Source organism: Dromiciops gliroides, chromosome 4 (genome assembly GCF_019393635.1).
Source record: "Dromiciops gliroides isolate mDroGli1 chromosome 4, mDroGli1.pri, whole genome shotgun sequence".
NCBI lineage: Eukaryota > Metazoa > Chordata > Mammalia > Microbiotheria > Microbiotheriidae > Dromiciops > Dromiciops gliroides.
Window position 1 is genome coordinate 236,262,161 of NC_057864.1, and position 23,602 is coordinate 236,285,762.

The 23,602-nt window shown below is 36.0% G+C and overlaps 1 protein-coding gene across 1 annotated transcript in view; it reads left to right on the top strand.

Moving 5' to 3' along the window:
• Positions 1 to 23,602, top strand: part of STX8 (syntaxin 8) — a 253,960-nt gene that overhangs the window by 12,637 nt on the left and 217,721 nt on the right. Inside the window, exon 4 of the mRNA XM_044000019.1 lies at positions 5,354 to 5,464. Within this exon, the coding sequence (XP_043855954.1) occupies positions 5,354 to 5,464 (111 nt within the window). The remainder of the gene's footprint in view (positions 1 to 5,353; positions 5,465 to 23,602) is intronic.

A 23,602-nucleotide genomic window follows, 5' to 3' on the forward strand; every position in this document is an offset into this window, starting at 1 on the left:
CATCTTCCAAATCACAGAATTTTGGTGTTGGAAAGTACCTTTGAGACCAGCTAGTTTGACTTTATTCAGTGAATAGAATAAAAGCCCCCTCCATAATATACCCTATAAATGATGATCTAGCCTTTTCTTGGAGACCTCTAGTGAGGGGGTGCTCACTGCCTCCTCAGGTAGCTCATTATACTTTTGATTATATCTAATTGTCAGGAAGTTTGGCTTAAAGTTAAGCTGAAATTCACCTCTTTGCAATTTTTACTTATTGCTACTAGGAATTAGTACTTGCTACCTTGATTCAAATTAGAATAAGTCCAATTCTTCTTTAATATGACAGTCATTTAGGCACCTGAAGGTAGTTGTCAGAATCTTTTTTTTTTTGTTAGTTTGAATACCTCCAGTTACTTTAACTGATTTTCATATGCCATGCTCTCAAGACCTTTTACTATCTTGATTGCTCTTCTTTGAGCCCTCTTTAGCTAAGCACTGGCCTCAATAAAAATGTGGGCCTAGACTAAGCGTAGTATTTCAAATGTATTCTGACTAGGGCAGACTACATTTGGACTCTCACCTCTCTAGTTCTACTTTACTGTGTCTCTCTTAATGTAGCTAAAGATGATATTAGCTTTTTTTGTCTACATGTTGCATTCTTTACTCTTGTTGACCTTGTAGTCCACTCAGGTCCCTGTATTTTTCAGATGAACTATTTTTCAACATATCTCCCCAACCTTGCGCTTGTGAAATTTTTTTTTACCTTAAGTGTAAGACTACATTTATTCCTATTAACTTTTATCTTATTAGATTCAGCCCAGTGGTCTAGCCTCTCAGGATCTTTCTGAAATCTGATTGTCACATATTGTGTTATCTACCTTAGCGTTATACTTTATTTCATTGTACAGTTGAACTCTCAGCTATAAAGAAAATTATTTACATTTTGAGACAGTTCTTGCTGAGTCATCAAGTCTTCATATACAGACCTTGAAGTCATACGGTTTTGGTTAAGACAATTTTTTCCAACACCCAAATTAGGCTCTTGGAGTTCTAACCTCTGCTGCTTAGCTGATGATGTAAGATAAGGAAAGCAAATTAATTATATTTCTAACATTTTTAAAATGTAGGCTTATAAAGAATAATTAGGAACATAGTTTTGCTTTAAATTACTTTAAAACTATCCAAATCTAAATTATTTAGAGATCATTGCTAGTCTTGCTTTGTCCAGGTAGTTATTATTTTTCCCCTTTAGTAAGGAAATCAAGATTTGCTTGCACACATAGAGTTTGTTTGATAAATTGCAGGACAAGAAAGCTACTGTTTTAAATTTTATTATTACTACTAGTTTTACGTCTTAAGTAGGCCACTTAACTGGTCCTGTTAGTCAGGGTTGTACTGACTTTCCTTGCTAGACTTTGATTTTATTGTGGTATTTCTCCAAATGTTTTTTATTCTAAGGGTTCTAAGATTCAAAGTCAGACAAAAAGCAAGTGTTTTTCTTGAATAAGCTGTAGTTTAGAGAAGTTAATAGAACTCTTGGTAAGTAATTCAGAATTACCCAGAGGAAATCATAAATTCTCAAAAATTCTGAAGATATAAAACTTTATGGAAAGTCCTCTGATTTCAATAGTATTACTTAGACAACTGCAGAGTAGTTGGTTTGACTTCCTCTAGAGCAGTCACTTTCCTCAGGGGGTTTAACATATCAGGGAGTGTTCCATGAGATAACAGACAGGTGTTTTTATACTTCCATATGTTGAAAAAAAAAAACTTTTTTGAAATAGTAGGAAAAAGGATAATCATGCATTTTTGAATGACCCTAAATTGAAACTTTATGGCTACCATTCTATAAACCAAAGCTTTTTAAACTGTGGGTCACGACCCATTATGGGGTTGCACAACTGAATGTGGGGAGTCGTGAAAAATTTGGCAGTAAGTGTTTGATTTGTATACCTAATTTTATATACCTACATACCTGGGGTTGCATAAAAATTTTTCGGGCAAAAAGGGGTCGTGAGTGGAAAAAAGTTCATAAGTCTTGCTTTAAACCTTACAGTAAATTTCATCTTAGTAGAGTCAGCCCAGTGTTCTGTACTTCTTCCTTTGAATGTTATTATTTCTGTTACAATGGATCAGAAGTGGGTTGGAATTATCGTGTTTGATGAGTGTTGGGCAGTCCTCTTCTACACCCTGATACATTCCTTGCATACTTTTCTGTTGTTTATGGCAGTTTGACTGATAGCTGTCTCTACGTCCCTCAATAGGGAGTCACCAACCACCTTATTTATCTTTTTCTTCCTCTTATATAACCTCTGTCCTGATTACACCTGTGAATCCATCTCTCCATTGGAAATAACACCAGAAGCTTTAGAGGTGCTCTAGCTCTATCCCTCTGCATAAAGAGCATTTTTCTTATTATTTCAACAATGAATCAAGGATTTCATTGAATACATTCAATCCCTTCTCATCCCATATATTATTGTCCATATTCTTTCATAGATCCTCAGTTATCTTTTTACTCTCCTTTTCTCTGTCATATTCTTCTGTTCTTCCAGGAATTCCCTTTTTCTAATTCACATTTTTTTCTTTGTTTCCTTTCTGAAATCCTTCTTCCTTTCTTTCAAGGAACAATTAATTTCTCCTGGTAATCTTGAATGTTAAGATACCTTCTTTCAGCCCTTTCATTTTCTTTCCTAGGACAGAGATCAACTTGTACTTTGCATTTAAATTTGATACTAGCAGAAACTTAAACACAGTAGACAGTCTGTAGGTCCTTGGAAAATTATGTAATGTGTTTTTGCATCAGGATATTCTGCAAGGGCTGGCCAGTAGTTGCAGTAATGGAAATGCTTTCCCCATCAAAATGTTTATTAGATTTGAAAAGGTATAGAGTTTGTGTTAAAATTGCCAATGTTCTTTAATAATTTATTAAGTTGAATATATAGAAAGAACTTGGTTTGAAAGTATCAATAAAATGTAAGTTCTGGGTCTTTGATTCTTTTAGTTTATATTTCATAACTAAAAATTTTGTAACTAGAAATTTCAAACTATTTTGGGTATTGACTCAGAAATCTTAGATTATATTGAAGTCTTGCTTTTTTTAAATTGATGGGAGATCTGGGACAAATCACTTTAGCCCTGCAGACCTCACTTAATTTTCTCTCTAAAATAAGGGAGATAGTCTCCTTTCCTTGCAGAGGTTTGGAATATTGCATGTTGTCAGGCATGATTGATATGGTTGTTAGTTTTTGCTCAACTACTTTTTTTCCCTTTAAATGCTTTGTTACAAGGGATAGCCTGTTGGGTGTAGGGTAGTAATATATTTAGAAACAGCTATATTGTAAAAACTGAAGACATCAATTAGAGTAAAATAAAATAAGGAAGTTGTATGACATAATCTCTACTTCCCAGCTCTAAGGGTTTATGTTCTCTATTCACATGTCTACAGTGGATATTATGTCCAGACAAGGTTAGTTGGACAGCACATTTCTGGTAAGGTCAGAATTATTAGTATATACTGTGTTAGTGAAGCCTCCATCATACAGTACAGAAAGATTGATTTTTGTGGCATTTTCTAAGGAAGTATGTTTAATGTTTTGGAGGGAGGAATAGGTAAGATTATACTGCTGCACTCAATACCATTTCAGAATTCCTTTTTTTTCAGAATTTGCTAACTATTCGATTTAATTCTGTTTAAGTCAGTAAGCATCTGTAGATGCCAAGGAAAAAAAGTGAAATAATCTTTATCTTGAAAGAGCTACTGAGAAGATACAGTCTATATAATACAGGGTTAAATGTGAAATACGTGAAAAGTAATTTGAGTTGGGGCGTACTAATGAATGAGGGCAGCAGAAAGGTCCTCTTGTAGGAGGTGGCACTTGTGAAAGCTTTTGAAGAGGGATTCCAAACATTGTGGGTAGAGCATCTTGGGAAAAGTAATGGAAACAGGAGAGAGCAAGTTGTGTTTACAGAATGTCACATGGTAGCCTAGGTTTAACTGACAGTGTACATCAGGAAGAGTAATGGGGAATCAGTCTGGAAAGATAGATTTTAATTTTTGTTTTACCCTGTAGGCAATAAAGAAGGCATCAAAGCTTCTTGGTTAAGGAATATCATGGTCAGACCTGTGTTTTGGGAGACAGTGCTGTAGTGAGGACAGTGCAGTTTTTTAGAAGTCACTTTAATGAAAGTGTGGAGTAGATTCTGGTTTAAGTACTGGGCCTTATTTTTTCCATTTCTCCATGTGTAGATACTTGCTTCTAACAAAGGTACTGGAATGCCCTAGGAATAAATGAAATAGTTTGTAATCTTCTTTCAGAAGAAAGGTAATATAAAAATCTCATATGTAGTTTTCATTAATATCAGCCAGTGGTATTTCTAAACTAAGTTGTGTCTAGATTTGGTAAAATATATTGTTCAGTTATGAAAAAATTAAAACCAAACCTAAGATTTAATAGGTGGATCATTTTTTGACTGTATTCTGTGATTTACATAAGCAATATCCTTTTATCAGCTTTTCCCAATTGTTATCTTCTTCAAGGCAGCTACAGTTTTCCCCTGTTTCTTTAATTTGAAAATTTAAAAATGTTTGGGAGTGTCACAATAGAAATACAGATGTTTCCTGCTACCAAAAAACCTACTTTATCAAAATATGATTTCTTTCAAAATTCAAAGAGCAGTTATTTGCAGGTGGGGCTCGTTAGCCTTGGCAGACAACCCACCTAGGGGAAGGAAACCCTGATTTTTAAACCTCCACTGCCCTGTGGCTATACCCATATATGGGAAAGGCTTTGGAAGTTAACCCTGAGGAAAAATCAGGAGTCGGAGTCCCTTAGGTTGTTGGATGTTGGACATCACATCCCTCTGGCAACTCCTGCGGCGGCACTGGTGCCAAAGTGTATTGGCTCTGCCTCTCCTTTGGATCTACCAATGTTGCGGAGAGGGAAATCCTGCTACATGGGCAACAGCTTGTTTTTCATATTGATCCACCCAGGCCAGCACCCTGGAGAGGACACTCCAGCTACTCTTCATGAGGTAGATACAACACGGGATGCAGCAGTTACCGGTTATAAGTTGCTCAGGAGCTGCGGCTCCCGTATAAGACTGCACAGCCACACTGTGGCCTGTGGCTCTTCAAGACGCTGATCCATTGTCGTCCGCGACTGGTGGAGGCCTACTACTGTGTATTCTTATGTGTTATATTAATATGTAAATTCTTTACCTGAAAGATAGACAAAATGATGGTGAAATGATGAAAATAAGAATAAGAATAATTTAAAATAATAATAATAAAAGGTAAGATATTTGCAGTTTGTGAATTAGAAAACCAGGCTATTAATCTTCTTGTTGAACCTTAACAAGATATCTTCAGAACACAGCTTGAAGGAGATCGACGACAAAACTTATTGGATGACCTTGTTACCCGTGAAAGACTACTACAGGCATCCTATAAGAATGATGGTTCAGAACCAGATCTGATCAGGTATAGTGCTTTCATTTATAAGACTGAGTTGGTAGGTAACAATTTATTCCTGGAGACTACCTGTTTTATACTTCCTGAGTGATTTAGAGATTGATTTCATTGACAGAAAAAGTTGTCTTCATTTATGGTCAGTTAGATGAATCATCTTTCTTTCAATTTTGCTTAATTTCTTAATTTTCTTTCTTTGTTTTATGTAACTGAAATAATGAATAAGGCATGTTAAGATATATTTGGTTGAACTTTATTGTAGGTATATTATGCTAGGTAGGGTGCAAATTAAGGTAGTAAATTTCTTTTGGGTCCTTGGAATACTTTCAATATGTTCAATTTCTTTCGGATTCCTGTAGTCAGTTACTTGGTATCATTATCTGTGCAATAAAATTGAGTTTGTCATTGACAAATATGAAGAATGCCAGGGTGTTACTAAGATTATATTGTGGGTTACATATGTCAGAGAAATTGAGTTATTCTTTCTATTCCTTGTCAGTGTATAATTTTTAGTATTGACCTAGAAGATAGTTTGAAATTATCATGAACTTCTGAAAGATGATAACTTTCTGAGTTTAGAATCAGTGGATTCAAATTGAATTGTTATTTTTTTCCTGTGCTTCAACATCTTTTCCAATTTGATGTAATTTCATTGTGATGACTACCCAATAAAAGTAGTCTTTCCTTACTTTTTTCCTGGTTAATAATAGTTCCATTTCACCTTTTACAAATGTGAGGCTGAAGTTTTTTTCTGATAGTCTTGGTCAGTAAGGGTTTTGAGAATACAAATTCAGATGAAGAGAGTTCAGTGGCCCATGGAAAGGGTTTTTGGTCTGATGGAAGAAGTTGGGGTCAAGAGAGTCATTGTGGGGTGGATAGCAGTTTCTTTAAGGAGAACCAGTGGAGTATAATGGGAAAAGTATTGGACTTAGAATCCAATGACCTGGTTAGAGTCCCAGGCTCCCATCTGCTAGTTTTGTTGACTTGGCCAAATTACTTGATTTCCCTGAGCCTCAGTTTTCTGAGTTGAACTAAGTGATCTCTAAGTTCATTTCCATTTTTGATATTCTATGATTCTAAGGATGTTGGAGAAGTGCCAGTAGGTAGATAGTTGTCAAAGTAACACCTACAACTTCTCTGTTATAAGTACAGGTGTAAGGTAGTTTCAGTTTGTTGTTCTGCTACTCTTTTGCTTTCTTTCAATTATCACTCTGCATGCATTCCTCCTCCCCAAATCAGCTAGTATTTTTATTTTTCTCTCTTTGATGCTGTGTGCAGTATTCTGTTTTTGACCTATTTTGGGGGTGTTCCTTTGTCCCGTGTCTCATTTTTCCCCAGTATCTTGCTCTCTACTAAATATCATGTTGGGCAGTTAGGTGGCTCAATGGATAGAAAACTGAACCTGGAGTCAGGAACACCTGAGTTCAAATTCAACCTTAGACACTTACTAGCTCTGTGACCCTGGGCAAGTCACTTAATCCTATTTACCTCAGTTTACTCATATGTAAAAAGAGCTGGAGAAGGAAATGGCAAAACACTCTAATATCTTTGCCAAGAAAACTCCAAATGGGGTCATGAAGAGTCTGACATGACTGAAACAGCTGAACAACAAAATATGTTTGGAAGTTAATTTCATAATTTAATCTGGACTAAAATGTTAGACTGATAATGGTTTCCTATGTTCCCAGGATTATTTATATTTAATAGGCGACTCCTAGAAGCCTAAAACCTTAAATCAGAAGTACTATCTGATTATAAAATTTGAGATACTATAGCAAGCCACTAGAGACAGTTCTGCATGTGCCAGAAATCCTAAAATGACATTCACTTGGCAACCACCTAATTTTCTTTTGTGTGAGACCAACTGATGATGACATGATGGGTATCTTCTTTAGTGAATGGCAAATGTGGAATGGAAATGGAGTCACTGAGGTTCGATAGCCAGAGAATAAAAATTTGCCTACTCACAATATGACCTTGAGGACAGGCTTTCTAGAAGATGTGTCTCTTGAAGGGAGAAATTTGAAAAATGGAGAAGTAGAAATGATAGATGGGCAGTGGTGAGATTAGAGTGGAGAAATTATAGGAGGTTGGAGTAGGGAAAAGAAGTCAATGTGATATTCAGATGATATGCTTAAATACTGTTATTGAAAGAAATAATGAAACAATCATGAGAGAAGAGATAAAGGGGTCAAATAATGGTGGTTAGAAATTTTTTTGATCTTTTTCTTACTTTGAAATGAAAGTGTTGAACTAAATGATCTCTAATGGCCATTCCATTTGTAACATCTAATTCAGTGAAAATGATAGGTATATTTGGAAAGAGAAATGTTAGCAAGAGTTTCACTTTTAGGACCTCTACTGCCTTCACAGGAAAAAATATTGATATGATATAAAGGAGAAAAAAATGATCATATTAAGCTCCCTGAATTTAATAAAGGAAGTTGACCCTAAACCACAACTTGTCTGAATTCTCTTCTATCTTTAGCCAGTTCCGTCCTTTATTTTTGATGTGTTTACAGTATGATTACTTCCTTTTTGTAAGGAACAATTACATTCCTCAATACAAGTTGCACTCTTGACCCTGTACAGCTGACTCACAAATATGAATTGGTCACAAGGTGGTCTAGGAAAGAGTCAAGTCAGCAAGTGCTGATTAAATGTTTATTATGTACTGATGCTGAGTGAGATGAGCAGAACCAGGAGAACATTGTACACAGTATCAACAACATTCTGTGTTGATCAACTGTGATAGCCTTGACTCTTCTCAGCAATTCAATGGTCCAAAATAGTTCCAAAGGACTCATGATGGAAAATGCTCTCCAAATCCAGAAAAAAGGAACTATGGAATCTTGATGCAGATTGAACCATACTATTTCTATTTTTTTTGTTTTTCTTTTTTGAGGTTTTTCCTTTTTGCTCTGATTCTTCTTTCACAGCATGACTAATGCAGAAATATGTTTAATGTGATTGTACATATATAACATATCAGATTGCTTGCTGTCTTGGGGAGGGGGGAAGGGAGGGGAGGGAGGGAGAAAAATTTGAAACTAGAAATCTTATAAAAACATGTTGAAAACTATCTCTACATGTAACTGGAAAATAATAAAATACTTTTATGGAAAAAAAAATGTTTATCATGTGCCAGATAGTCTAGGAAAAAAAGAAAGGCAAAAAATGGTCCCTGCTCTCAAGGAGCTCCTAGTGTAATTGGGGGTATGATGGGCAAACAACAAAACCAACTGCGTATAGACAAGATGTACACAGGGTAAAGTGGAGATAATTTCATAGAGAAAGCACAGACATTTAGGGGCCCAGGAAAGGCTTCTTACAGAGGTGGTCTAGTGTTGTTCTCACCACCTGTGGAGAAACCATCCATTTGCATAGGTCAGCAGCATGAGATCTTCACAAACAGTTAACTTTTTCATATTCTTTACCTTCAGCTGCCTGAAAGGGTACTTCACTGTGGCTTTTAGTTCCCTGTGAAAAATGCATGAAGCTGGTTTAGATCTAAGCTGTTGGAAGATGGAAGATATTACCTGCAGTTTGATTTTCTTCAATACGTTTAAGCATTTATGCATTTTTCTTCTCCCTAGATTTCTACCTTTATGGGCTATATCCCCCAAGTTGATAATTTCATTTTCCAGTAATTTAAATGAGTCAAAGAAGTCACTGGGAAACAAAAAGCACCCTGTTTTACTTATTTTAATACTTTCTACAGGCTTAATTTTGACTTTAAAATTCTGTCAGGTATTTTATTTCAGTCAGTCAGTAAGCATAAGTGTTTACTATGTGCCTGAAATTTTGCTAAGCATTTATATATTTTTCACATGTTTCATCCATGTTAGTTTAATTTATGAAAATTTGGAGATCTTCTAATGGATCTTTTGTTCTTTTTTAGATGTTTTATTTTCTTATTTAGTGATAAAATGCAGAAGAAATCTCATAATTGCCTAGAAATTTTTCCTTTGGAGTATAAAGTATCCTGGTTTGAGTTATTTATTATGTTTTGCATTAAAGGAAATGATCAGTTTTAGAGGAAGGTTATTTCACTTTAAAAAAGTGTTTTAATTATCTGATTTAATGGAAAGAACCTCGTTTAACAATCAGGATATTGGAGTTCTAGTCTAGTCTCTCATCATGGTAGTTAGGTTTAAGGAACATGGACCAAGTCTTACACTAAGTTTTTCTAACTATGGGGTTTATTAATAATGTCCAAACTGATTTAGTGGACATACTTGCTCATACAAAGTATGTATGTGACTTGTGTGATCTCCTTTTTATTGCCATCTCAGATCCCTGCTTTTGTCTGGTCCAATGAAGTGAAGTCATACTCATGCAGAAGGAGGTGAATGCTAAGAAGTTAATTGGTTCTTTCTAGCCCAAGGGTGATGGGGATTATGTGATTTTATATTGAGGTAGACCATGAGAATTCCATTCTGAGTTGAGAAAGTATCTGCTGTCTTTGAATACTTTGATCATAAATGGGTTAACTTAATCACAGGGTTGGTGGAATTCCTTTTGATTCAGGGCCTGTGCTCATAAATATTCATCAATAGCTATTTATTTTCCTATTCTTCCTTCTTGTAAAGGTGCTAATCGAACTGGGCATTGCATCATTACGTCCCATAACTGATGGTATTACATAGGTATAGCCACTGAGGCTCTTTCTAAGTTCATTGCATAATTTTAAAAATAAACTACCTACCCAGCCTCATCATCTACCACAAACCATACTTTCATAAAGGCTCTTAGCTTAAAACATGAAGGCACAGAAAACGTACTACAGGTATTAAATCATTGTCTACAACTGGGGGATAGGGTAAGAGTTGGGAGACTCCCAGGAGCAAGAATTAGAAGTTATTGTCTAGTCCAATCATTGTTATCTTTACTTTTTGGTCATAATCTTAAGGTTTTTGTAGTGCCTTGAGGAATGGAACTATGCCACTCTGCAGGCAAATGGTGATGTCATTCAGGAAGGAGATGCATTCTCTAGGCTACCTTGAAGGGACATTAAAAAAACCCCACCACATTCTGAATTGTTAACACAAATGGCATTTCCTCCCCATTTCTACCCTCAGAAGCAGGAGGAAAAATCCAGCCCAAAGTTAAGGCCAATTGACAAATCACAGAATTCCTAGTTCATGAGGTGAATGAATGAATAGATGGATGAATGAGGAAAAAAAATAAGCCTTACTATTTACATGCACTTTCTTAAATGTTGGGAATAGAAAAGGTTAGACAATTCCTGTGTGAGATAGTATGAGGGAGATCAACAGTGTTGGTATTCAGGTACAAAACCCCTTTTACCATGGTAGGAGTTATTGCTTTCTGTTTCTAGTCATAGTTCAATGTAGGTTACATTCACTTCTAGGTATCATACATAGTCGAGGAGTCTCATGGGAAAGGAGACCAAATTTCTGTTCTGCTCACTGCTTCCTCTTAGATAGTACCTGGGGGAAATTGTTGAGCCCCAACCCTGCCTACATTAGGAAAGCAATTATGACTTCCCCTCCATTGCTGGGGTGTCCAGAGGAGGGTCCAGCATCTAATCTGATATTCTAGGTGACTATCAAACCATGCACATTACCAGGTTGTGGGAGGTGGGGAAACTTTGATACATCATGTTGTGTGGGCACACCTAAAGAGTTGTATACTGTGCATACCTTTAACCCAATATTACCACTACTAGGTCTGTATCCCAAAGAGATCATAAAAAAGGGAAAAGGACCCACATGTACAAAAATATTTATAGAAGCTCTCTTTGTGGTGGCAAAGAATTGGAAGTCAAGGAAATACCCATCAACTGGGGAATGGCTAGACAAGTTGTGGTATATGAATGTAATGGAATACTGTTGTGTTATAAGAAATGATGGGCAGGCAGATTTCAGAAAAACCTGAAAGACTTAAGTGGACTGATGCTGAGTGAATTCAGCAGAACCAGGAGAACATTGTACACAGTAACAGCAACATTGTGTGATGATCAACTGTGATAGACTTAGTTCTTCTCAGCAATACAATGATCCAAGACAATTCCAAAGGACTCAGGATGGAATAAAGAACTGTGGAATCTGAATGCAGATTGAACCATACTGTTTCAACTTTGTTTTGTTTTTTTCTTTTTTGAGGTTTTTCCCTTTTGTTTTGATCCTTCTTTCACAACATGACTAATGCAGAAATATGTTTAATGGGATTGTACATATGTAATATCAGATTGCTTTCTGTCTTGGGGAGTGAGGGAAGGAAGAGAGGGAGAAAAATTTGGAACTAAAAATCTTATAAAAACAAATGTTGAACATTATCTTTACATGTAACTGGAAAACAATAAAATACTTTTATGATTAAAAAAATAAAATAAACATGTAACAAGGAAAAAAAAGGGGGGGCGTTGTATAGCACTGGAGGTCCCAGTCTTCTTATGGGAGGCACTTTGCTATTTTCTTAATCCAGTTTCTCAAGACATTGCTCTTCATGATCAGGGCTGCTCCCGCCTCTGTTTTCTTTCCCTAATGCCTGGATCTATGGCTGGCCATTTGTGAGAGATCTGATGTCTATGCATAAAAAGGTCACCCCTAGTCTTGTCTCACTACACCTAGGCATACCAAAATTAGGCCAAGTAGGCCCCAAGTTTTGCATGGATTAATTATCTGAGAAAGTCTAGTACTTCCTGTCACCACACTCATCTGTGTTCATTTTCATAATCCTAGAGCCTGGCACCTTTTACATATCAGGCATTATATCATAGTTTCAGAGTTTAATTGGCTTTTCATCATTGTACAGCACTCTTAATGAACTTCTCATTGTAATCCTCACAGCAGCTACCTTAAACTGTCTCATTTGTCTCAAAACCTCTGTTTCCCCAACTTTTTGGATTATATCTTCTCACCTAATTTGCTGGGTCATCATCCATATCACTTCCCTAACCTGTAAGTGGCCCCCAGACTAAGTATCTCTTGATAGATTCTCTTACTTGGTGACTTCATCAGCTTTCATGAGTTTAACCGTCCTGCAGACGACTTCCAGATCCCTATCCATTCCCAGTTTCTTTTATGAACTCTAGTCTTGAATAACCAACTATATATTGAAAATTTCAAACTAACTATCCCCTGAATAAAAACTCCTTTATGATACAACCCAGATATATAACCATATAGCAGCCTTCCTCCCCTACCTTCATTTTACTTGTTTGCTTGTGCAAGTGGGACCAGGGGAGAATAAGCATGTTTATGAGCAAAAGGAAAGAAACCAATAAGTTGGCAGGGTGGTAGGGAATAATTGATAGGATCAACAGCATCCATGGAGGATGTATGTATATGTATACATATATACATACTCATGCATATATGTGTGTATTATAGATATAATATACATGTATGTTCTTAAAACATTAATGTATTAGAAAAATAAGGGATTAATGAACTAAATATATATTTAAAAACCTAGCAAACCAAAAAAATAAACAAGGCCAAAGTAAGTTAAGAGGCTGCAAGGTGGCTCAGTGGATAGAGTGCTGAGCCTAGAATCAGGAAGGGCTGTGTTAAAATCCAGCCATAGAAACTTATTATCTATATTACCCTGGGCAAGTCACTTAACCTCTGTTTGTCTTAATCCACTGGAGAAACAAATAGGCAAACCACTGAAGTATCTTTGCCAAGAACTATATGAGGTCATGAAGAGTTGGACATGATTGAATGACTGAATAACAACAAAAACAAGCTAAATTAAGAGATATTAAACATTAGAGAATAGATAAAATTAGAAACAAAAAACCCTATATAAATGATAAATAAAACTAAAAAGTAGTTCTTTGAAAAGGCCAACAAAATTGATAGTGAATGGCCAGTGTGGAGTGGGAATAGAGTCACTGAGATTTGATGGCCAGAGAGTAAAAATTTGCATACTCTTTCAGTGTATCCTTGAGAAGTATTATTGTATAGTTTTTGTTTATTGTTAGAGGTCTAAGATGGTTCAGAATAGGTTTTCCATTTTAATTTCTTTTGAGTTTGATTTCTCTATCAAACTCTATCTGTGTGTGTCAGTCAGTCAAGGATCATCTATGGAATATTAACTATATGCCATGTACTGTGCTAAGCACTAGGCATACAAAGAAAGACAAAAACTGTCCTTGCTCTCAGAGTTCACATTGTAATGGAAAAGACAATATAAAAACAATCATGTACATACAACATAGATGCAGAGTAGATGGATGGTAATATTGGAGTGAAGACATTAGAAGTGGGTGAAGGGGCAGCTAGGTGGCACAGTGGATAAGGCACCAGCCTTGAATTCAGGAGAACTGGAGTTCAAATCTGGCCTCAGACACTTGATACTTACTAGCTGCGTGACCCTGGGCAAGTCACTTAACCCTCATTGCCCCGACCCCCCCAAAAAAAAACAAAAAGAAGTGGATGAGTGGAGAGGACCAGGAAAGGCCTCCTTGCAGAAGGTGGTATTTTACCCGAATTTTGACATAAGCCAAGGAATCCAGGAAGTGGAAGTAAAGAGGGAGAACATTCTAAGAATAAAAGACACAGCTAGTGAAATGGCATGGAGTTGGCAGATAGAAAGAAGTCTTGTGTTTGTGGATCATCAAGAAGGTCTGTGTCATTGGTTTTCATAGTTTGTGGTAGGGGAGTAAAGTGTAAGAAGACTATAAAGGTAAGAATCATTCACCAATTGAGAAATGGTCAAAGGATATGAACAGGCAGTTTTCTGATAAAGAAATCAAAGCTATCTATTGCCATATGAAAAAATGCTCTAAATCACTATTAGAGAAATGCAAATTAAAACAACTCTGAGGTACTACCTGACACCTATCAGATTGGTTAATATGACAAAAAAGGAAAATAATAAACGTTGGAGAAGTTGTGGAAAAATTGGAACACTAATGCATTGTTGGTGGAGCTGTGAAGTGATCCAACCATTCTGGAGAGCCGTTTGGAACTATACCCAAAGGGCTATAAAACTGTGTATACCCTTTGACCCAGCAATAGCACCATTAGGTCTTTTTCCCAAAGAGATCATAAAAAAAGGGAAAAGGATCCACATGTACAAAAATATTTATAGCTGCTCTTTTTGTGGTGGGAAGGAATTGGAAATTGAGGGGTTGCCCATCAATTGAGTAACGGCTGAACTAGTTGTGGTATATAAATGTAATGGAAATACTGTTGTGCTGTAAGAAATGATGAGCAGGTGGATTTCAGAGAAACCTGGAAGGACTTGCATGAACTGATGCTGAGTGAGATGAACAGAACCAGGAGAACATTGTACACAGTATCTACAACATTATGTGTTGATCAACTGTGATAGACTTGATTCTTCTTAGCAATACAATGGTTCAAGATAGTTCCAAAGGAGTCATGATGGAAAATGCTCTCCAAATCCAGGAAAAAAAAAAAAGAACTGGAATCTAGATGCAGATAGAACCATACTATTTCTAGTTGTTGTTGTTTTTTCTTCTTTGAGGTTTTTCCTTTTTGCTCTGATTCTTCTCTCATAACATAACTAATGCAGAAATATGTTTAATGTGATTGTGTGTGTGTGTGTATATATATATATATATATATATATGGAGGGAGGGAGAAAAATTTGAAACTAGAAATCTTATAAAAACAAATTTTGAAAACTCTCTCTATATAACTGGAAAATAATAAAATATTTATATGGAAAAAAAAGACTATAAAGGGGGGCGGGCAGCTAGATAGAAAAGCGCATAAAGCACTGACCCTGGATTCAGGAGGACCTGAGTTCAAATCTGGCTTCAGACACTTGACACTTACTAGCTCTGTGACCCTGGGCAAGTCACTTAACCCTCATTGCCCCGCAAAAAGGAAAAAAAAAGAGAGAAAAAGATATGAGAAATCATTTGTGTAGAGAGCATAATTCAATGCGCAGGAGCTGTTGAGATTACCAAAGGAGATAATATGAAGGGAAAAGAGAAGTGGGCCCAAAACAGTATGTTTGAGGATACTATTGGCTGGCATGACCTGTATGAAGATACAGAAAATAAGACAGATAAAGAATTGTCAGCCAGGAAATCAACCACTAGAAAGTTATATGTGTGTTTCACCTTTTTTTGTCTACTTCAGGTGAAAGTAAGTTTCAATTATAGATTGCTTCCTCCAGTCCTTTCTTCTCATGCATCTGATTATGTGAGGTATTAAGTTCCTACCTCTTCTTTTTTCTACTATTTAAGGTCATTAGAATATAAGAAAGCCACTTTTAGACCCTCTGTTTTATTTATTACCTGCCCCTGAACATGAAGACATTAGGATTCTGAGGGGACATTTGTTTATTTTCCACCATTAGAATCTAATTACTTCATCATTGTATAGTTTTATAGTTAGTTGCTCAGATGTATTTACTTTTTTTTTTTTTTTTTGAGTCAATCCAGGTTAAGTAACTGGTAAGTCACTGGTCACACAGCTAGTGTCTGAGGACAGATTAGAACTCAGGTCCTCCTGACCCCTGGGCCAGTGCTCTATCTACTGAACCACTTGGCTGTCCTTCAGATGTATTTACTTTTCTAAATTTCTGTTGACACCTCTGATTGCATTTTGAAGCATTTGTTTAACTCATCTTTTTATTAAGAATACTTTGAACTCCATTTCATTAAAATCCATTTTCCCCCTCTAGGGTTAACACAGTTTTGCTAAGTGATTGTTGACTGTTAGCTTTTATCTTTTGCTTCTTTAAAGAAGATATTTCTTCTATGCTCTCTTTTTTTAGTGGTAGTTACTAGGTCTTGTTTTATCCTCACTGTGGCTCCTTGGTACTTTAACTTTTTTTTACCTCTTGTTCCTTTTAGCATTTTTTTTCTTTGAACTTGGCACAGTATGCTTAGCACAGTGCCTGAAACATAGTATTCAATAAATGCTTCTTTTCTTCCTTCCTTCCATTGCTTACATAGCTTTAGATTTTGACTATGTGAGAATTTTTACTTGAGTGTTACTTTCATAAGGTAATCAGTGGATTCTTTATATTTTCATTTTGTACTCTTCTAATAGATCTGAGAAGTTTTCATTCATGATTTCTTCAAATATAGTATCTGGGCAGTCAAATATCTTTTTTTGTTGTGATTTTCAGGTAGTCTGGAGATTCTTAGATATCTCTCCTCTGTTAAATAGATTATTTTGATAGGAGATGCTTTTTTCTTCTATTTTCTTAGTATTTCTATTTTGTTCTAATATTTCTTGTTGTATCATGGAGTTATTGATTTCTTCTTAGTTCAGTTTGGTTAAGGTTTTGCATCTTCTTTAGTAAACTGTTTATTTTCCTCCTAATTATTTCCTCAAGAGTTCTAATTTCCTTTTCCCATGTTTTCTACAAAATTCCCCATTTCTTTTTCATTTTTTCCTCCTGAGCTCTTATTTCATTCATAATATAATTTTTAACTCTTACTTTATTTCTTCCAAGTATTCTTTATTTTGTCCAAATAGAGCTTGGACAAACCTAGTTGTTGTGGTTGTTGTTTTCTAAGGCTTTGCCTGTAGATGTTTTGGAGTTATTCTTTTCTCTTTGGGTTGTGTCTTAGGTGTCCGTGACTGTATAATATTTCTTTTTAAAAAAAAAATAAACATTTTCATTTATAGTTTTGAGTTACAAATTTTATCCCTTCTTCCCTCCCTCCCCTCCCCTCTCCCTGAGGGGGTAAGCAATCAGATATGGGTTACATGGGTACAATTATGTAAAACATTACCATATTAGTTATTCTTTACAAGAAAATTTGAATAAAAGAAAAAAATTAAAGAAAGTGAAAAATAGCGTGCTTCAGTCTGTGTTCAATCAATATAATTTCTTTCTTTGGAGGTGGATAGTATGCTTCATCATTAGTCCTTTGGGATTGTCTTTGATCATTGTATTGCTGAGTATAGTCAAGTCATTCACAGTTCTTCATCAAACAATATTGCTGTCTCTCTGCACAACATTCTCCTGGTTCTGCTCACTTCACTATATGTCAGTTCATATAAGTCTTTCCAGGTCTTTCTGAAATCATCCTGCTTGTCATTTATTATAGCACAATAATATTCCATCTCCATCATATACTACAGCTTATTCAGTCATTCCCCAATTGATGGGCATTCCTTTGATTTCCAATTCTTAGCCACCACAAAAAGAGCTGCTATAAATATTTTTGTACAAATAGGTCTTTTCTCTTTTGGGGGATGTCTTTGTAATATAACCCTACCAGTGGTATTTCTGGATCAAAGAGTATGCACAGTTCTATAGCCCTTTGGGCATAATTCCAAATTGCTTTCCAGAATGGTTGGATCTTTTCACAACTCCACTAACAGTGGATCAGTGTCCCAGCTTTTCCACATCCCCTCCAATATCCAATATTTTCCTTATAATATTCTTTTATCATAGATGTTTTCTTTTGTTTACTTATTGTCGTAGTTTTACTCTCTGAATTAGGACTTTGTGTCAGGATTAAGTTCTGTGCACGTCTGGAAAAAATGATGAGACTTTATTTTGTTCTGGTCTAAACTAGGTGACATCTTGCCACTGATACTCAGCTTTGTTTGTGTTGTGTTTTTTTTAAAGACCTCAGGATAGGTGGGATCTGATTGTTGTGCTTCTAATCCTAGATCTGTTATTAGAGGGACACAGCTGCAGGCTCCAGGTATCTGAGGCTATTTTTTAGCCCAGAGGCCTGGCTTCATTCACTGTGTACACAGCTGTAGGTTTTAGAGGCTTCCCTAGCTTGCTCCTTGTCTGTTCTGGAATACTTCTGTGTGTTCATCTCCTGAGGTGGCTGTACTGGCTGTACCTATTCCCTAGCAGCTGTGGGGTTTTGCCTTTCTCATTGTGTGGACCTAAGCTACAAAATTGGACTTACTATGGCTTCTCATTGTATTTCTTGTCATTACTTGTCCTGGTGTTCTTTTTCATCTTTGCCTCAGTTGTGAGAGAGAACTGGGTTCTTCTGCTCCTATTCTTTGCAGGGTATCCCAAAGTGATTTTCCTTAAGCCAGATATGACCATTGTCACTTTCTTATTTAATAAACTTCAGTGACTCTCTGTTGCCTCTGGGATCAAATAAACTGTACCCAACCTGTCTTTCTAGCGTACATTAATCCTTCATTGTGCTTTTTGATTCAGTTAGACTGGTATCTCTATTCCTTATTTTACAATACTCCATGTCCTATCTCCTTGTCTTTTCACAAGTGGTCTTCTATTTGTTTTTTTGTTTTTGTTTTTGTTTTTGTTTTTTTGGTGAGGCATTGAGGGTTAAGTGACTTGCCCAGGGTCACACAGCTAGTAAGTGTGAAGTGTCTGAGACCGGATTTGAACTCAGGGCTGGTGCTCTATCCACTGTGCCACCTAGCTTCCCCCTTCTATTTGTTTTTAATAAATGGTTAAATAAATCTTAGGAGGCTGAAATTTGTTCTTTCTTGCTTTTCTCACCATCTTGAGGGAAATGGAAAATAGTTGAATTTGGCTGGTGTTAGACATTGTCATTAATACAGTGATTAAACTTTTAAGTTATATGCAAATTTCAGGAAAGTAACCCTTTTTTTTTTTAAAGTAACCCTTTTAAAGAGAATCACTTGTGCCATACATATTGATATAATGTGAGAACACTTATGTACAAATAATTCTTGAGTTAGTATGATTGGGTTATTAATTAACACTCCTTATTTGTCTTTCTTTCATTTTCATTTTGTCGGCTATGGTACTTTATTCTTTTCTTACTCTATTCTGTTTATTTCTTATGATTAGCACAATGCTTTGCATACAATAGGTGTTTAGTAAATGTTTGTTGAATGAATGACTTCATCTGGTTCTGTGGATACTAGCACACATGCAAGAGATTCAACAAGTGTTTAATGAGTCCACCTAGTATGAACCAGGCACTGTACTAGGAACTACAGAGACTTCAAAGACAAAGAGAAACAGTTCCTACTCTCAAGGGGCTTTCATTTTACCTGGACAAAACCTTATATACACAGATAAATATATGCTTAGCATATTGCCTGGCAAATAGTAGATGCTTAAAAAAATGTATATTGACATGCAAAATATGTAATAATAATAATAGCTAACATTTATAGAGTGCTTATTATGTGCCACGTACATAATAAGTGCTTACAATTATTTTCTGATTTGATCCTCACAATAACTCTGGGAGGTAGGTGCTATTATTTACCCCATTTTACTGGTGAAGAAACTGAGGCAGATAGTGGTTAATGGCTTGTAAGTGTCTGAGACCAGATTTGACTTCAGGTCTTCCAGACTACAGGCCTGACTCTTTTCCCACTGTGCCACTTAGCTTCCCTAACAATAAGAATTTATCATATGTATGAAGCACTATTTTAAACACTGGGACTTAAGTCCCTGCTCTCAGGGAATTTATAAAGCATTTTTGTGGATGTGAGAGCACTCCTTTAGGGGGCAGCTGTTCATTAATGGCCTTCTCAATTTGTTTTTCTGAGATTGGTTTCTTTACATTCTTTAGGATATTTTCAGTTTCATTAAAAATACCTAGTTCTTTTTCCTTTTCACTTTTATTAACATGAATATGTGTTAGTATGATAATCTAAATTTTTTTTCCATTTTTTGTGTTCTATCTACCTCTTTTCAATTTTTATATTTGAAATTAGATTTTTCTTCCTCTTTTTTACTAAAAATTAAGTTTTGTTCATGTTTATCAATTATATTGTTACTTTCAAAGCACTAGCTTATTTCTTATTTATTAAAATGATTAAATATAATTTTAAGGATTTATTACTTTGAGCTTGTTTCTGGCATATTCACTTAACTTTTTAAAACATTTTGTTTGTATATTTTAATTTTGAGATTCTTCTTTTGGTTCTTTATATAGTTCTGTTTATCCCATTGTGTTTTCTAATTTGAATTCACCTCTGTCCAATATTATTTAAAGCATTTTTAAAGTGCTTACCATGTACAAGGTGTTATTTTAGGCATTGGGGACACAAAGATAAAAGTGAGGTAATTCCTGTCTTTAAGCAGCTTACATTCTCCTAGGGACATCCTGCATGTTTACTGATAAGTATATAGAGGATATGTTAAAATAATTATATAATGATTTGAAGGGAAGAACAAATGAAGTGGAGAAAGGTAGTCCTGGGGGTTGAGGAGGTGGAACCAAGATGGTGGAGAAAAGGCAGGGACTTGCCTGAGCTCTCCCAAATTCCCCTCTGAACAACTTTAAATAATGCCTCAAAATGAATTCTGAAGTGGCAGAACCCACAAAAAGATGGGGGTGAAACAATTTTCAAGCCAAAGACAAGTTGAAAGGTTGGCAGGAAAGGGCTATAGCATTGTGATGAGAGTAGAGAACATTTCTGTGCAGGTGCAGACTACATACCCCAGAAAACCAGCAGTAGGCCTTGGGGGGTGACCAATTCTGCGGCTACAGTAGTGGCTTTGGGAATTCTTAACTCACAGATGGTAAGGGAGACAGACTACTGGTCAAAAGGAGATTATAGGAGTCCCTTTGCTGTTACTGGGTGCAGAATTCTGTTGCATTGCCCCTATATGTGTCCTGGTCTCAGTCATTGTCGGCAGCTCCAGGGTGAGAAGGAACTTGTGTACTCTGGAGAATGGGGACCCTGATCATAGTTCCAGGGTAAAAAAGAGTGCTTAGAATCTCCCACAGACCAGAGTACAGGCCAGGAGAGTACTGCTCACACTTCTCCTTAGATTATACCCCCTTGGAAGAATTGAAAAATTTCAAACCCCCACAGCTAGCTCTGAAAGCAACTGCACAAAAAGCCTGAAGCTTGAGACAAGTGCCCCTTCCACCCAGGGAGTAGAGCCTTACTTTAAGATAGAGTTAAAAGTTAAGAAATCAATAAGATAGGTAGAGGAGAAATTGGGGAAAGAAATGAGAATGATGTAGGGAAAAAAATGAAAAAAGTAAACAGGAAAGAACAATCATATGGGATTTAATAAAGCTAAACTGTTTAAATTCCTCCAGGGTCATCAGAGTACAGAGGAAAGACAAAAGTCAAGACAAATTATGATGGCCCTATAAGACTGGCTAATTTAACAGAAAGGGAAAATAACAAATGTTAGAGAGGGATGTGGGAAAATTGAGACACTAATGAATTGTTCATGGAGTTGATTCATCCATTTTGGAAAGCCTTACATGAACTGATGTATTGTGATGGAATACTCTTGTGGTATAAAAAATAACAAGAAAGAAGTTCTCAGAAAAACCTGGAAAGACTTACATGAACTTAAACTAAGTGAAATGAGCAGAACCAAGAGAATATTGTACACAGTAACAAAAACATCATGTGATGATCTGTTGTGAATGACTGAGCTTTTCTTAGCAATACAGTAATCTAAGACAGTCCTGAAGGACTTATGATGAAAAATGCTGTCCACCTCCAGAGAAAGAACTGACAGAATATGAATGCAGATAGAAGCATACTAAAAAAAGCAACAACACAACTTTCTTTTTTTGGGAGGGGGGTTGGTATTGTGTTTTCTTTCATAACATGATTAATATGGAAATAAGTTTTGCACCTATGTAAAATTATTTGCCTTCTTAATGAGGGGGGAGGGAAGGGAGGCTTGAAGATAATTTGGAACTCAAAAATTTAAAAATCAATTGTTAAAAATTGTTTCACATAAAATTGGGGGAAAATAATTTTAAAATAAATTTATTTTTAAGAAATAAAGAAAAAAAGGTCTTCTGGAAGGAAATGGTACTTAAATTGAGACTTGAAATTAACTAGGGATTCTAAGAGACCAAAATGAAGAGAGAATACATTTCAGGACTTAGAAAAATCCTGTGCTAAGTCATGGAGATGGGCCATAGAAAGTTTTCTGCTGAGACCAGCAAGTAGGTTATGCTGAAAAAAAAATAGTTTACATGGATGGGAGTAATGTGTAATAAGCCTGGAAAGCTATGCAGGGGCCATTATTGTCAAGGTCTTTAAATATCAAACACAGGAGGTTGTATTTGGTCCTTGGACCAAGAGGGAGCCCCTGGAGCTTTTTAATTATGGTTAGGTGGCATAGTCAGAGGTGTAATTTAGAAATACCAATCTGACAGCTTTGTGAGTACAGATTAGAAAAGGTAGAGAAACTGTTGAGGCTATTACAGCAGTCTAGACAGTAGATATTGAAGGCCTTGAACTAAGGTTGAGGCCTTGTTGGTGGAAAGTATGGATTTAAAGAAATATTATGGAATAGACAAGATTTGATGACTTATTGGATAGGAGGGTAACAGTCAGGTGGGAAAAGAGCCTAGGATAACTCTAAAGCTTGTAAGACTAGGTGATTGGAAAGTTGATGGTATCCTCAGTTAGAAGGAGAGTTCCAAAGGGAGGGGTGGAGAAAGGTAATGAATTCTGTTTACAACATATTGAAATTGACATCCTTATGGGACATCCAATTAGAAATGTCAATAACAGTGGATGTTGTAGGACTGGAGCCCTTGAGAGAAACTATGACTGGATGTCTTTTGATTTCCCCCTGCCCCCATTCTGCCACTTGCTAGTCTCTTCTCCCTTCCCAGTTATTTTATATTTTGGGGGTATATTTTATATAGAATTGTAGCTGTCCGTGTTGTCTTTTCTAATAGAATATAAGCTCCTTGAGGGCATTAACTATTTCTTTTTTGTCTTTGGATACTCAGTACCAACACAGTATATGGCACATAGTCAGCAATTAAGATATTTATGTGCATGTATATACAAATACACACATAAACACCTCTATGTATATTGCATATATATATTATATATATATATACACACACACGTGCATATGTGAGAGTCATCTGCATAGAATTGATAATAGTCGAACCTATTCAAATTATTGAGTTCGTAATTGTAACTCCTTTCTGGGTGACTTAGATGAAAGAGAGGAAATTTTAATCTAATTTCTCTTTTAAAATATGCATGTGAATGTTGTTCCTTAGGTGTGTTTATTCTAGACAGTGTTTTGTTAGTTTTTGTTTTATGATCTACCCCCTTTTATTTATTCAGTTATCCATCTATTTATTTATTTATCCATTCATTCATCTATTCATCTATCTATTTGTCTATCATCTATCTCTATTTATTTTTTGTGGGGCAATAAGGGTTGTGACTTGCCCACAGTCACACAGCTAGTAAGCGTCAAGTGTCTGAGGCCAGATTTGAACTCAGGTCCTCCTGAATCCTGGGCTGG